This window comes from Erinaceus europaeus, chromosome 7 (assembly GCF_950295315.1).
Source record: "Erinaceus europaeus chromosome 7, mEriEur2.1, whole genome shotgun sequence".
Taxonomy (NCBI): Eukaryota; Metazoa; Chordata; class Mammalia; order Eulipotyphla; family Erinaceidae; genus Erinaceus; species Erinaceus europaeus.
Window position 1 is genome coordinate 54,119,899 of NC_080168.1, and position 12,796 is coordinate 54,132,694.

Sequence of the window (12,796 nt, forward strand, 5' to 3'; positions counted from 1 at the left end):
AAACAGAATACTTTTCTGCTATGTCAGGTATGTCTAATTTATCCATGTTGTATGTAGAAAGTGTAGAAATTATCCTGAGTGAAGTACTCTGTTTTCTAAAAAGTGTTGAAAGTTATGAAGATACGGAAGAGAGTATAGCATTTCTGTGCTTTTAATGTTTAGAGGAGGGATTGTTTTGGGTGAATATATCTCCCGTCAACAAAACCTATGCATAAAACTGATTTTAATAACAAATTGTTCCAGGGGAGTCGTCACTCAAGAAGTCTAATGTGAAATTATCAACTTTGCTTTTTTCTAAAATAAGGAATATTCTAAAATATTGTACAAAACAACTCCTGATTGTACTGGTCTAGGAGTATATGCGAATCTAAAAATGCTGAAAACAAAATTCAATTATATTTTGGTAAACAGAAAATGAACTTAAAAATCACAACTTTTTATAAAGCTATAACAAGTAATATGCAAGGAATATAGCATTTCTTTTTTAATGTGGAGTGTGAGAATCATTTTCCAAAATACCTAGGCCTAAGCAGTTGATGCTGACAAGTGAGAATTATGATGGAATACTAAGAGAACTCAAAGCTTAAACCTTGTAGAGAAAAGTTTACCCGAGAGGTATTCTAAGAGCCCACATTCTCAGATTTTAAATTATGAAATTGTGTTAATAATGATAGTGATACACTACTCACTAGGGAAAATATTTTCAAAAACCTTATACTAAAAAAAGATGACAAAGAAAAATCATTCATTATTTAAAAAGAATTTGTGTGGTGAATTGTCAGATAATTGATTAATATTTACTTAAGGCCATAATCATGTACTAATATAAATGTGACCTTGAATAAAATTTTTAAAGTGCTATGTTTGACCAGTATAAAATAAAATTAGAGTGAAATTGATGCTCAGTAGAGCATTTAATTTAAAATTTCCATTTATAAGTTATTATAGTATCATTAAAACATATAAAATTTGTAGTCATCATAGGAGCCTCAGAGCAACCGTAGTGGAGTTGGAAACATTACTTTTTCCTAGTAATTTCATTTTAAATGCATAATCCTTGCCAATTAAGAAATAGCAAATTGCATCAGTTTTATTTAAGATATTTTCAGCCTCTCATATAGGAAGAACTACAAACCTACACGCAGTCTCACGACACATTTCAGAGCAAACAGCTTTGAATCTAGTGTCTAGTAAGATATCATTTACAGAGGCATAAGATACAGTTCATATGGACTTAAGATATATACCACAGGACGTTGCAAACTAAAACAAAAACACCAGGGAGCTGGGCGATAGCACAGCGGGTTAAGCGCACGTGGCGCAAAGCACAAGGATCAGCGTAAGGATCCTGGTTCGAGTCCCTGGCTCCCCACCTGTAGGGGAGTCCCTTTACAGGCAGTAAAGCAGGTCTGCAGGTGTCTATCTTTCTCTCCCCAACTCTGTCTCCCCTACCTCTCTCCATTTCTCTCTGTCCTACCCAACAACATCATCAATAATAACTACAACAATAAAACAACAAGGGTAATAAAAGAGAGAATGAATAAATAAGTAAAATTTAAAAAAAAAAATCTTTAAAAAAATAAATAACAGCAACAATTGCCCAGAAGCTTTGAGTGGTAAATTTTGATACTCTTTACTGCCTCTAAGTTGAAGAACAACAAAAAAAGATTCCTCCTAGTTCTGCTTAACACTTCCCACAAAGTCGTCTGAAACTTTAATTATGCATTAGCTATATTATCCATTTTTTCCAAATTAAAATAAAGATAGCAGGTAGCTTAGCAGTGGCTATAGTCCTGTATGTTTATTAAAACGTGACAGTAATGTTCAGTGGGGAAACAATTACAGAAGCCAGACCTTCAACCTTCTGCATACCACAATGATCTTGGGTCCATACTCCCAGAGGAGTAAAGAATAGGAAAGCAATCAGGGAAGGGGATGGGATACGGAGGTCTGGTGGTGGGAATTGTGTGAAGTTGTACCCCTCTTATCCTATGGTTTTTTCAATGTTTCCTTTTTATAAATAAAAAATTTTTTAAAAAAGTGACAGTAAAAGTTCATCTACTGGAAGATTCTGTTGTTTTTAAGCCCTAATCCAAAGTACAAAGATGCTTTTATATCTAATTTGTCACAAACACAATTTTTAAAAAATAAAAAGTTACAAATATGTCAGATGCATTTATAATAAATTTATTTCTAGGTCTTCAGAAAGTATGTTAATAGAGAACTTTTGAAAAGTGAATTCTATTCCATTATCAAATGAGTTACTGAAAGAAAGAGTAATCCTAGGGCAGGGATAGATAGCATAATGGTTATGCTAACAGACTCTCCTGCCTGAGACTCCAAGGTCCCAGGTTCAATCCCCCATACCACCATAAGCCAGCACTGATCCATGCTCTGGAAAAAAAATAATAATAATAATAAAATAAATAGAATAATCCTATGAACTGGCAGACTGGCTCATCGTGTGTGCATGTTATGTGCAACAGAAATTAATACGTGGTCTTTGATGGAAAGTGAACGATCCCATTGCTAAGATCTGAAATTCAGTACAGAATAGCTTTTTTTTTTTTTTTTAAGACAAAGCTAATTGTACTACATAGGAGAGGAAAAAAATCTTAACAAATTCAAATTTAACAATAATTTCCTACAGCCCTTAGGAAAATGTCTTATGATCTTAATTCTTACATACATCAAAGAACTTGTAAAAAGTTTTCACTATCACAACTCAAAATAGGGTAAAATGAAATGGCATAAGTGCTAAACTCACTATCCAGCACTAGTTTTTTTTTGTTGTTGAAGATATTTCATCATTTCTATTATATATGATAAAATTATATGGTGCATGACACAACCTATAACCAACAGTTTACTAGCCCATGCAAACATTTTCTTTTTTATATTACGTGTCTGTGCTTAGATACCTAGTGATATAGACATATACGTTATTTATAACTTATTGGATGACTCAAACAAATTACATAATACCCAGCAGCCAAAAACAAAATCACTAATAGAACTTAAATGGTTAAGCATTGGCTGTAGAAAATATGAGAGAAAATGTGCCAAACTAGGAAGGAAAATTATTTTCAAAGCTTTTGAAAATACAGTCTATTACAAGCATATTTGTACACTAGTTATATTACCATTTTATGTTGATAAATACCCGATAATAGCAATCTACTGCATTTCCATCACTCCCTTATTTTCATCTGTTATCTAAAATTATGCCTATAGCACTAAAGCACTAAAGGACATTTTGAATGCACATTCAAAGAGAATAATTTGTAAATAAAATGTGTTTGCTTATATTTTTTGATATAAGGAAACAGTAAGACTAGTTCATGCCAGTCATACTGCTCATGAACATTCCACAAAACTTCATCTAGATATTAATTTTCCAAATATACTACCAAATCTGCAGCATGATCTATAATATATAACAGTGTTCTGCACTCATATCCAGTCACTTCACTTCTGCAATTTTAGTTGTTGAGAAATTTCTAGTTGCCAAAAAATTCAAGTTCAGTCTAAGCACGGTTAATGACTTTGTTTGAAATGGTAGCAAGCCTTAAGACTAACAAAATAAACTGGCTATTAATGTGGTAGTGACCAATTCAAAAGGAATTATACTCTGAGAAATTACTATATTGGCAGCAGATTCAAAATTTACATTAAGAGGAATATGGTATCCTTAAAAGGTAGTGAGCAATAAAGGTATCAGAAATTAACTAAAACTTCTATCGGGGGGGACTATACAGACCTTTTTAGAGAGGTAAGGGTTGCTGACATGAAAGCTATTTTGATAAATTTCCCTCAACAAAAACTTTTTTGAGACTATAAATTGCCAGATTACAGTCATATTTTTGTCTAAAGTTTTGTCTAAAACTATTTCCCAATAGCTATTTCACAATGTGAACTGTGAAATCATTCCCCCACTTTAATTATTTCATTGGGAAAATTTTAACATTTAAAACAGCCCATACATTGTAAGAAACTTTTTAACTTTTATCTTTATTGCTTATTAGAGTTTTTAATACTTTCCCACAGGATATAAACTTATTTAGGAATCATTGCTATATAAGTCCACATGAGATACTAAAATTGTGAACAGAAATAAAATTAAAACAAAAAAAATAATTAAAGCAGCTTTGACTATTGTTGAAAAAAGATAAAACAAAACTATGTAACAGTGCTAGACCACTAAAAGCAAATGCAAATGCTTTATGTGGAAATGAATCTCTAATGTTCAATGAGCAGAGAAAAAATATTCAAAGAAAAAAGGTCAAAGGCTGCAGTGTTTTAATAGAATCCATGTGATAAGGTAGCTCTGATTTACTGTGCCACCACAATGAGGATAATTCGAACCGTGGAGAGTTAATTCCCTTTATTGGCATCTTGCATGTATTCTGTGCACTGAGAAGCCAAGAAGTAGTTAACAAGTGGTCAGAATTGGTCAGGAAGCTGTCAAATGAAGCAGTGCCAAAAAGAAAGTCTGAGGAACAATACTGAAATCATCCTCTTGTAGCTACCATGAATCTAAATGGCATGTGAAGATTGAGTCAAACTGAAAATAGTTGAGTAATATACTTAGAAGCAGATAATTCCCTAGAAAACTCTTCCTCAAACATCTAAGATCGTGAAGGAGTTACTGGTGACTGATAAATTTTGCGATGTGAAAGAGGAAAAAAAAAGATCACAATAAATCATACAGCATCAAACTAGAAAAGTAACATATGTACAAAATGATATTATATAAGAATCATTTAACTTGATAGACCCTCCTTTATCAGTATAAGTAATCTGCAACTAAATTAAGTCACAAAGTTTCCTTGTAAGCAGAATAAATTTTCTTAAATACAAGTTCATGTTTGAGTAGTCAATGTTGGGAAAGAAGCTTAGGCTGTGTCTTTGGTTTAGAAGCAAGGAAATCTGCATTGTTCTAGAGTCATCTGTTTACAGTCTGGAAAGTGGCTACTATCTACTTATGGTGATCTGGAGTGCTCTGTCATTTTATATGAAGCAGTTGGCAAGGCTCAGTCTGTCCAGTGCTCAGTGATGCTTTTCAATGACCACTGTTGCTAGTGGCCTCTTTTCTTTTATTATTATTTTGTCTTTTTCCCTTTTCCTTGGATAGATGATAGCAGAAGGTAGAGAACAGAGAGGAGACACCTGAAGCATTGACTACAACTCTTGAAGCTTTTGGACAACAGGTGGGGACCAGGGGTTAGAACCTAAGTCCTTGAATATAGTAATGTGTGCATACTACCAGGGGCATCACTGTATGTTCCCCTAAGAAAACATTTCTAACATTTATAATAAATGTACTGACAAATAGATACATATAATTTAAGTGAAATCTTAAACGGTATGAAACAGTGAATAATTTTGATATGCTTAGCCTGCCTTGTCCCTGTGACACACATACACACACACATTCTGATTTTTACTAAATACACGTTAATATGAATTAGCAGTTTTAATGAAGGGAGTGGAATAATCTGACCTTATTTAGAACATCAAGCAAGCCAAAATAATTTAGATACTGTCTTTTCTTGGCTATTGAGTAAGACCAAGAAACAAACATACAAACAAGACATACTGCGAATGCATCTTAAAAGGCATCCAGTCATCACTGGTGTGCAAGGCCTACCTCAGATAGTCTCTGCGGCAAAGGATAAGGTTGGCTTTCGTGTACAAGGTGGAGCCCACCTCTCCCAGACGGCAGTCACAGCAGGCACACTTCAGACAGTCTTCATGCCAGTATTTGTCCAGTGCCTTTAGAAGATACCGGTCCTTGATCTTTCGGTTGCAGCCAGCACAACCTTTCGGCTTGGTGTCTGGCTGGACTGAGAGCATTTGTATACCTAAAGGAGGACAAACAAACAGACAAACAAAAAAGAACTGGGGCTATCAGAAAGATTAACAAACCAAAAGACCTCAAACAAGTCAAGTATGTAATAGTGCCTTTTTCAAGGACTGTTAAGACTTTCTTTTTGGTGAGCTCTACTGAAATCTAAGTTGTAGAAACAAAAAGATTAAAACATGCTATGGTCCTTTATCCAAACATTCATAAACTTGCACATGTAAAGTGGGAAAATAAATAATTCATTTTGCATAAGTAAACTGATATTATTTAGACAGTTAAGTTATAATATGTAATTTTACAGGGTTCCCATTCTTAATATAGAACAATTCTTTTAGGAAGAAAACATGAACTCAAATTACTAGCAGTGTTAAAAGATCACTGACAGTATCAGGAGGGAGCTTTTTAACAAGCTGTGCAGTCTGTAAGAATTCAAGATGAGCTTTTCTTCACTCAGTTGCAGGTGTCACTTGATACACGTTTGCTGGTGGAAGAAGACTGTTCCTTTCTAGGATCGGACAAACCTTACACACTGGAGATATGTCTGCAGTTTAATGTGCAGTTCAGTCACACAATAAGCTTACCAATCCTGTATTTGTTTGTGTGCAAATGTTCTGATTTTCCCAACAGTCCATAGGTTACAATAAAAAGTGCAATTTATACTCAGGCATCTATGAATCTCAGTTTACCTAACTATACACTGTTTTTTATATAAAACTAAAGTCTAGAAATTTGTAGTTGATCATTACTAACGTGCAATTTCTGCTTTCATAGGGCAAAGAAAAATGAGGCACTGTCTGTGTATAGAATTATGCAAACATACATGTAAAGTACATATATTATCAACAAATCATACTAGGCATAAGGGCATCAATACATTGCAGAGAAATAAGTTCATCATAAATTAGAAATCTGCCCAAGTTCTATGAATTTTACAACTTGACTGAATTTTTTCCAAGGAAAGGACATGCACCTTAGAATCCATTCTTCATTAAGTGTGAAAAATGCCTGTTCTTAAAAATAGAAGGGATAACCAACTATTTAGAACTTCTTAATCATCAACTCACTCATTTTAACTACTGTAATTATTGTACTTATTATCAATGTGAAATCCTTTCATCTTAGAATGGGCTGAGAGAGGCAGAGGGTCTCGCTCACAGCTGAGTGAGTTAGGCACTACAACTGGTGGCTTCCTAGGGTCTAGAGACCTGCACTGTTACATTACACTGCCTCTCTTCAGCAGGAAGTTTGAAACTTGGATGGAGAGGATACCAACAGCAAATATCACAGGAGTAAAAAGTTTCAAGAAATAACATGCTGAGCTATATAATCTTGAGTATTTTCTGTGCATTTCTGGCTCCCAAAATAGCTACCCCTTCCTGGCTTTCCTGTGATAGTTTGATGATGAAGGCTTTGCCTCTACTGCCTTTCCAAGCTTTTTCTTTATTTTTTAATCACACCACTAAGACATCGAGGCATTGTGCCTAGCAGCTGGAAAACTTTTCTAGCCACAAACACATGAATCATGCATAAAATTGCTAGGGTGCTGAACTTCCACTAGAAAGTAACTTCCCTGGTAGAGTGATGGAGGAGGGAGCGGCAGGGAGGAGAGCAGGGTGGCTGTTCTTTCTGCGTGATATGCATAGCCGTGGTCTGAACTGCAGACTAGCAGCTGGATTTGCACAGAAGAGCAGGTGGTGTTCCCAGTGCCTGCTTTCTGTTCTTTCTCTTTGAAGAAGCTGAGGGTCTAGTATAGATTAATCATAACCCTTGATAGCTCTGCTAAACCTCACTCTCTATAACTTCTAACAAATGAAGTTTCTTTGATCAGAACTAGTTACCCTCTTCAAGCAAGGTTCCACAAGGAATGAATCCCATTAATTACAGTACAGAACATACCCAAGTGCCTCTCAACCACATACCTGAGGAGGGGGAAGTTTGGATTGAGTCAACGACATTCTGGATTGTCTTATTAAAGATGTCCAGAGATACATTAAGAGTAGCTATCCAATATATGACTATTCTTTTTCACATCATAAAAAGGGGGTGAGTGGGTGGGTAATCCTTCTTAGTTGTAGCTAAGCTGCTCTCTTAGTTGTATGGTTACCATCAAGCCCAGAAGGTGAGCTAGCTTTTTGTAAAATGCTTTTCAACACACAAGGAATACCAACATTTGGCACAAGTAATACCACCCTGCTTGTCTTCACAAAATGTTTTTATTGTGTTGACATTTTAATTTAGCACTCAGAGTCCAATTAATATTTGAAACTCTTACATTTTGTTTGGCCTTAAGCATAAAAGGAGTTTGATATGTTACACCCCAGCCTGGTAGGTTCTTTCAGAGGACAGCTTCCCATGTCTCTTGAAAAAAGGGGCATCTTTTCACATCGAGGCAAGGTAACAATTGCAGGAAAAGAACTATTTTGTAGCTACTGCTTTGCCATATGCATGACAGGTATAAAGAGTCCAGCACTTCTCCTCAGCACCCAGAAGAACATGGCTGAAGAGAGTTATGTGTTGGGAGCTGAGAAACATTTCACAAGTTGCTCATAGCACATCAGGATTCATAACTAGTTTTAGATTGGCATGTAAATTGTTCTGAGGGAAATTCTTATTGCCTCTGAGACCCTGCCATTCTGAGTTATTTGACAGTTTAAGGGAAATCATAATTAAAAAAAGACATAAATAATAGCCTGTGCAGTGCAGTGTGCAGAAATAAGTAGAACCATTTCATTTAAACTCTGGTGAGCTTTTAATTGCCTGGATTGCATTGTGAGGCGGCCTAACGGTTGATTGCCTCCATTATGTTCCCTTGTTCTGTGCCATTCATCCGCACAGTCTCAGCTTCAGTAGTTAACACAACAAAGTAACCACAACTCCACAACACACTTGGGTTTAAAAAAATAATCATAATAAAAGATTTGCAGCACTTAACACAAGTCATATATATATATATATATATACATATATACATATATATATATATATATATATTTGGACTAACTACACACAGTGAATGGAAAAACATTTTATCCCTGTCAGAAGATTCACAGAGCACAATTTGGGAGAAGAAGGAGCAGGAGGGGAAAATCTAAAGAGGGCTGGCAGAGATGAGGTGCCTCAGGAAGATGCTAAAATGGGAATGCAGGTTCTGCAGCTGGGAGCAGTGACACAGATTAAAAGAATCTCGCCAACATGGTTCTCCCATTGCCAAGAAGTACCAAACAAAAGATTTTCTCTCTTCTAGCCTATCTTCATTCTCTCCCCAGCCCCCAGCCCCAAAAGAAGAACTGGATTGAGCCTAAAAGCTTGTTTCTCTCTGTTCACTGGCCCAGAGCATCCCTACAGGCTGCAGCCCCCTAAGGGACAACAATGCAAATAGATGTCACCAGATCTCAGGCGCTGGAGCTGCTTAACTCTGTTCTGGCCCTTCAACTCCCAACCCCCCTCCCCAGCTTCCCACTACCCCCTCCCCTTTTTGAGCAATGGAGCTGGGAACCAATTTGATTCCCTTTTTCTCCAATGCAGCTGCAAGGCTCAGAGATACTGACATTTTTCCACTCTTATCAGTTTAATTACAGTTACCATGGCAGCAAAGTGCTAGTGCTTGGCAAAGGCCAACAAGAGATTTGCAAGACTGAGTTCAATTTTGATGCAGCTCACATGCAAAATAAAAAAAAAAAAAAAACATACATACACTCTAACAAAGAATCCCTTGCGGGGAGTTTACGCTCCAGCCTTTTGTGGTTGTGTTTTTGCAGCCACACTGGGCTGATCTGCAAAGAAAGTAGCAGTATTTGTTGCACCTAACCCAATTAATTGGTTTAAGCAGCAGTCTTTCAAGGCGGTTACAACAATAATATTTCGGATCTTAAAGAAAAAAGAAAAGGGAAAAAAGACACAATAGCAGCCAGCTGCAGAGCAGGCAGGCTTTGGAGCAGCAGAGAGCTAAGCTCCGGCAAGTGCATCTTAGAGAGACTGTAACCTTACCAAAACTTTTCTCCTTTTTCTGCATGAGTTGACTGAAGCGGGCCCACTTTCCGCAGCTTCTCATGGAACACCCAGCCCAAAGGCAGAACTGGCCGGGGGTCTGGGTGATGGAGCTGGAGCGTATGGATGGACCTGGTGCGCAGCCTGCACTAACCACGGAGGACTAACCACGGAGGACCGACTATTGTGAAGCCACTTTGGGAGCGGGTCGGAGTGGCGGTGGGGGGTGGGGGAAAGGAAGAGGGCGGCCAGAAAAGAGACTGGGGGGGGTGCAGTGTGCAGAATGATGGCGAATGACAAAGCCACATGCTTCCCTAACTCTGCTCGTAATCCTAAAATCCCAGAGGCCCCTTTTAGCTTCGTGGTAACAAATGGATTTGATTAAACTGTCACATGCAGCGTTAGCATAGCATATCATGTTCAATATGAAAAAGATCATAAATCTGACTGGTATTTCATAACAGCGATCTGGGTAGCCCCGTCAGAACAGGGCTGTATCGTTCTGAACCTCCAGCCAAGGAGGTTCTCCTAGTCACCTTGTTCCATAGACCGACTCTCGCTTTCTCTCTCGCCAGTTCACCCCCAATTCCCTCCTGCTTTCCACACAAAAGTGACTTTTCCATCTTGGGGTACAAGGTGTTGTGTGGGGAGGGACAGGAGTACAACCAGAACCCCAGTGTTGGTCTTCTTCAACTCTTGGAGGGCGATGTCTTGAATTCCAGTTAAGTCAGGGGAGGTGGTGGGGATCTAGGATACCCCCCCCCCCGGCCTGAACCTTGGGGTGAACCTTTTCCCCATCCCCAACTCTGCCAGCCCCTCTCTGTCCGCCAGGCTATGGCAAGGCTGCAGTTGGCCATGAACTTTGACTATTAGCCTCAGAGTCCCGGACTGGAGTGGTGGATCCGCGCTGCAGCCTCCACTGGTTTCTACTTCCTGTCTCATCATAAAAATAATGAAGCCTCCCATGACTTCCACCGAACCAGGCTCTGCAGAGCAAGCAGCGCAAGTTGTGGCTGCGGCTGAGCTGGGCAGCAGCCGGAATCCGGGCTCATTAGCGAGGCCGAGAGGCGCGGAGCCCACCGCCCCCTCCGCGCGTGCCCTGCACGCAGCCCCACTGCACTTACCTTCTCAATGAAGCAATACAGGGGGAGGCCGATCAGTAAGCACAGTGGCTGCTTTGTAGCGCTTCTCCTTGGGAAAGGTCAAAAAGAAGCATTGTTTGAAAAAAGGGGGGGGCGCTAGCTTTTTTTTTTTTTAAGTTTAAAATAATGATGTCCTCAAGGATCCACTAAGTGAGGGTGCTGACCGCCTCTGAGCCACAGGTGTCCTCCTTGCAGGCTTTGGCAGTCTTGAGTCTAGGTCCGTCTTCCTGGCTCTGGGAGAACTTACCCCTGGCTGCACTCAAGGAGCCCGAGCTGGAGGCAGCTCCAGCTCTCAGCTGCAAAATGCAATCCCTTCCCAGCCAGACATAATACAGCCTGAGAAAAGGTCACTCAGTTATTACGGAGCTGGCGGTGGAGCCCAGGCAGCTCTTGTCAAGACCACAGAGAAGCAGCTCCCTTCCGATTTAAGACTACCTCGTGCCCCCACCCCTCCCCTCCACTCTGCTCCCCTTTCCTTCTCTCGCTCCCTCCCTCTTGCTCGCTAGCGTGTGCCTGCTCTGCAGCTCAGTCAAGTACAGCCGCCCTCGGAAAGTGCAAAGCAGCCAGGAGACAGATCGGGCTTTGTTGCTAATTTCCCAGGGTGAAAATTTACAAGCCTGCGAGTTCAGTCAGCACAACCGCGTGCATATGCTCCTCACCAGCGCTGGGGATGACCCCAGTGCAAAGGGGAAAAAAAAGTGACCTCTGCCGAGCTGGCTGGGGAAGGACCTTACCTCCTGCACTGTCCAGAGGCAAGTCTTGGCAAAGAAGGGGATAGAGTTCCTAAAGCAAGCAGGGCATTTGGGAAGAGGGGAGGGGGCTGTATTTAGAGAGCACAATGTCTTCCAAAGGCACCCCTCAGCTCCCCATGAATGGCGTTAAAATAACAGCAAGAGAATCCAATTTATAAGAGGATACACAAGGAAAGAACACCCACCTTTAAAAATTGGGGGTGGGGGTAGGGGGGAGAGCTGCCTAGGACTCTTGACTTTCTATAGTTACCGCTCCCTAGGGCAACTCTGCTACCCTTATGGGTCCTGATACACCATCTCCCTGCCCCCCTACCTCTCTCCCTCCAATGGCCCAAGAGCCAAACATAGAACTTGTTCCCTTTTAACCACTGCTGACCACCCCTTCCCACCTTCCTTACACGGAAATACTTCCTGCAATTTAAAATGTAACATTCTGGTATTAAAAAAAGAGAGAGAGAAAGAAAGAAAGAAGAAAGGAAGCATCTTTCTAGGTGCAAACATGTTCTCATGTTTACACCATAACTTGGTCCAAGAGCCATGGAGTCCACCATCATTGGCCCTCTCTTCATGGGAGGCATTCGTGGATTGATTTCCCCTCAAAATTGGTCCCAGTCTCCACCCCACCCCCACCTCCTGTCCTCTTTACTTGGTTCTCTGAAAAGACCAGTGGTGACTTTAAAATATCTTACTGCTCTTCTAAGCTTTTAAACTTCACTTGCCAATTAGTATAGTATCTTCACCAGACCTTAGAAAGCCCTGTCAAAGGTCAAGCTTAAAAATAGTCCCAATTTGAAGGACACTATCTGAGACATTTTTAGGACCAAGAAAGATACAATTGTTGAACTCCAAAAGAAAACTTTTTTTTCCTTCTCATCAGCACCATCAGCTTTCATCTAGTTCTTATTTTAAAAACAGAAAGAAAACGAAGAAAAAGAAATCAGATCACTCCCTTCTCCATGAATATTTAGACTTCATAAAGAATAATGGCAACATTAATAACCCAATTTTTATCCACCCCCCTTTAAAGACTCATACTAAAACAGTATGTG

The 12,796-nt window shown here is 39.4% G+C and overlaps 1 protein-coding gene across 4 annotated transcripts in view; it reads right to left on the bottom strand.

Annotated features, from left to right (window-relative positions):
* Positions 1-12,796, bottom strand: part of LMO3 (LIM domain only 3) — a 53,659-nt gene that overhangs the window by 40,592 nt on the left and 271 nt on the right. Inside the window, exons 1-3 of one of the 4 annotated variants that reach the window (XM_016190205.2) lie at positions 11,730-11,763; positions 10,978-11,044; positions 5,651-5,864 (exon numbers count right to left, since the gene is read on the bottom strand). In XM_016190205.2, coding sequence (XP_016045691.1) covers positions 5,651-5,856 — 206 coding nt within the window. In that variant the 5' untranslated portion in view covers positions 5,857-5,864; positions 10,978-11,044; positions 11,730-11,763. Of the gene's footprint in view, positions 1-5,650; positions 5,865-9,853; positions 9,992-10,977; positions 11,045-11,729; positions 11,764-12,796 lie in introns of those variants that run through there. The other 3 variants (XM_007527616.3, XM_007527615.3, XM_016190206.2) reach the window with 3 other exon arrangements.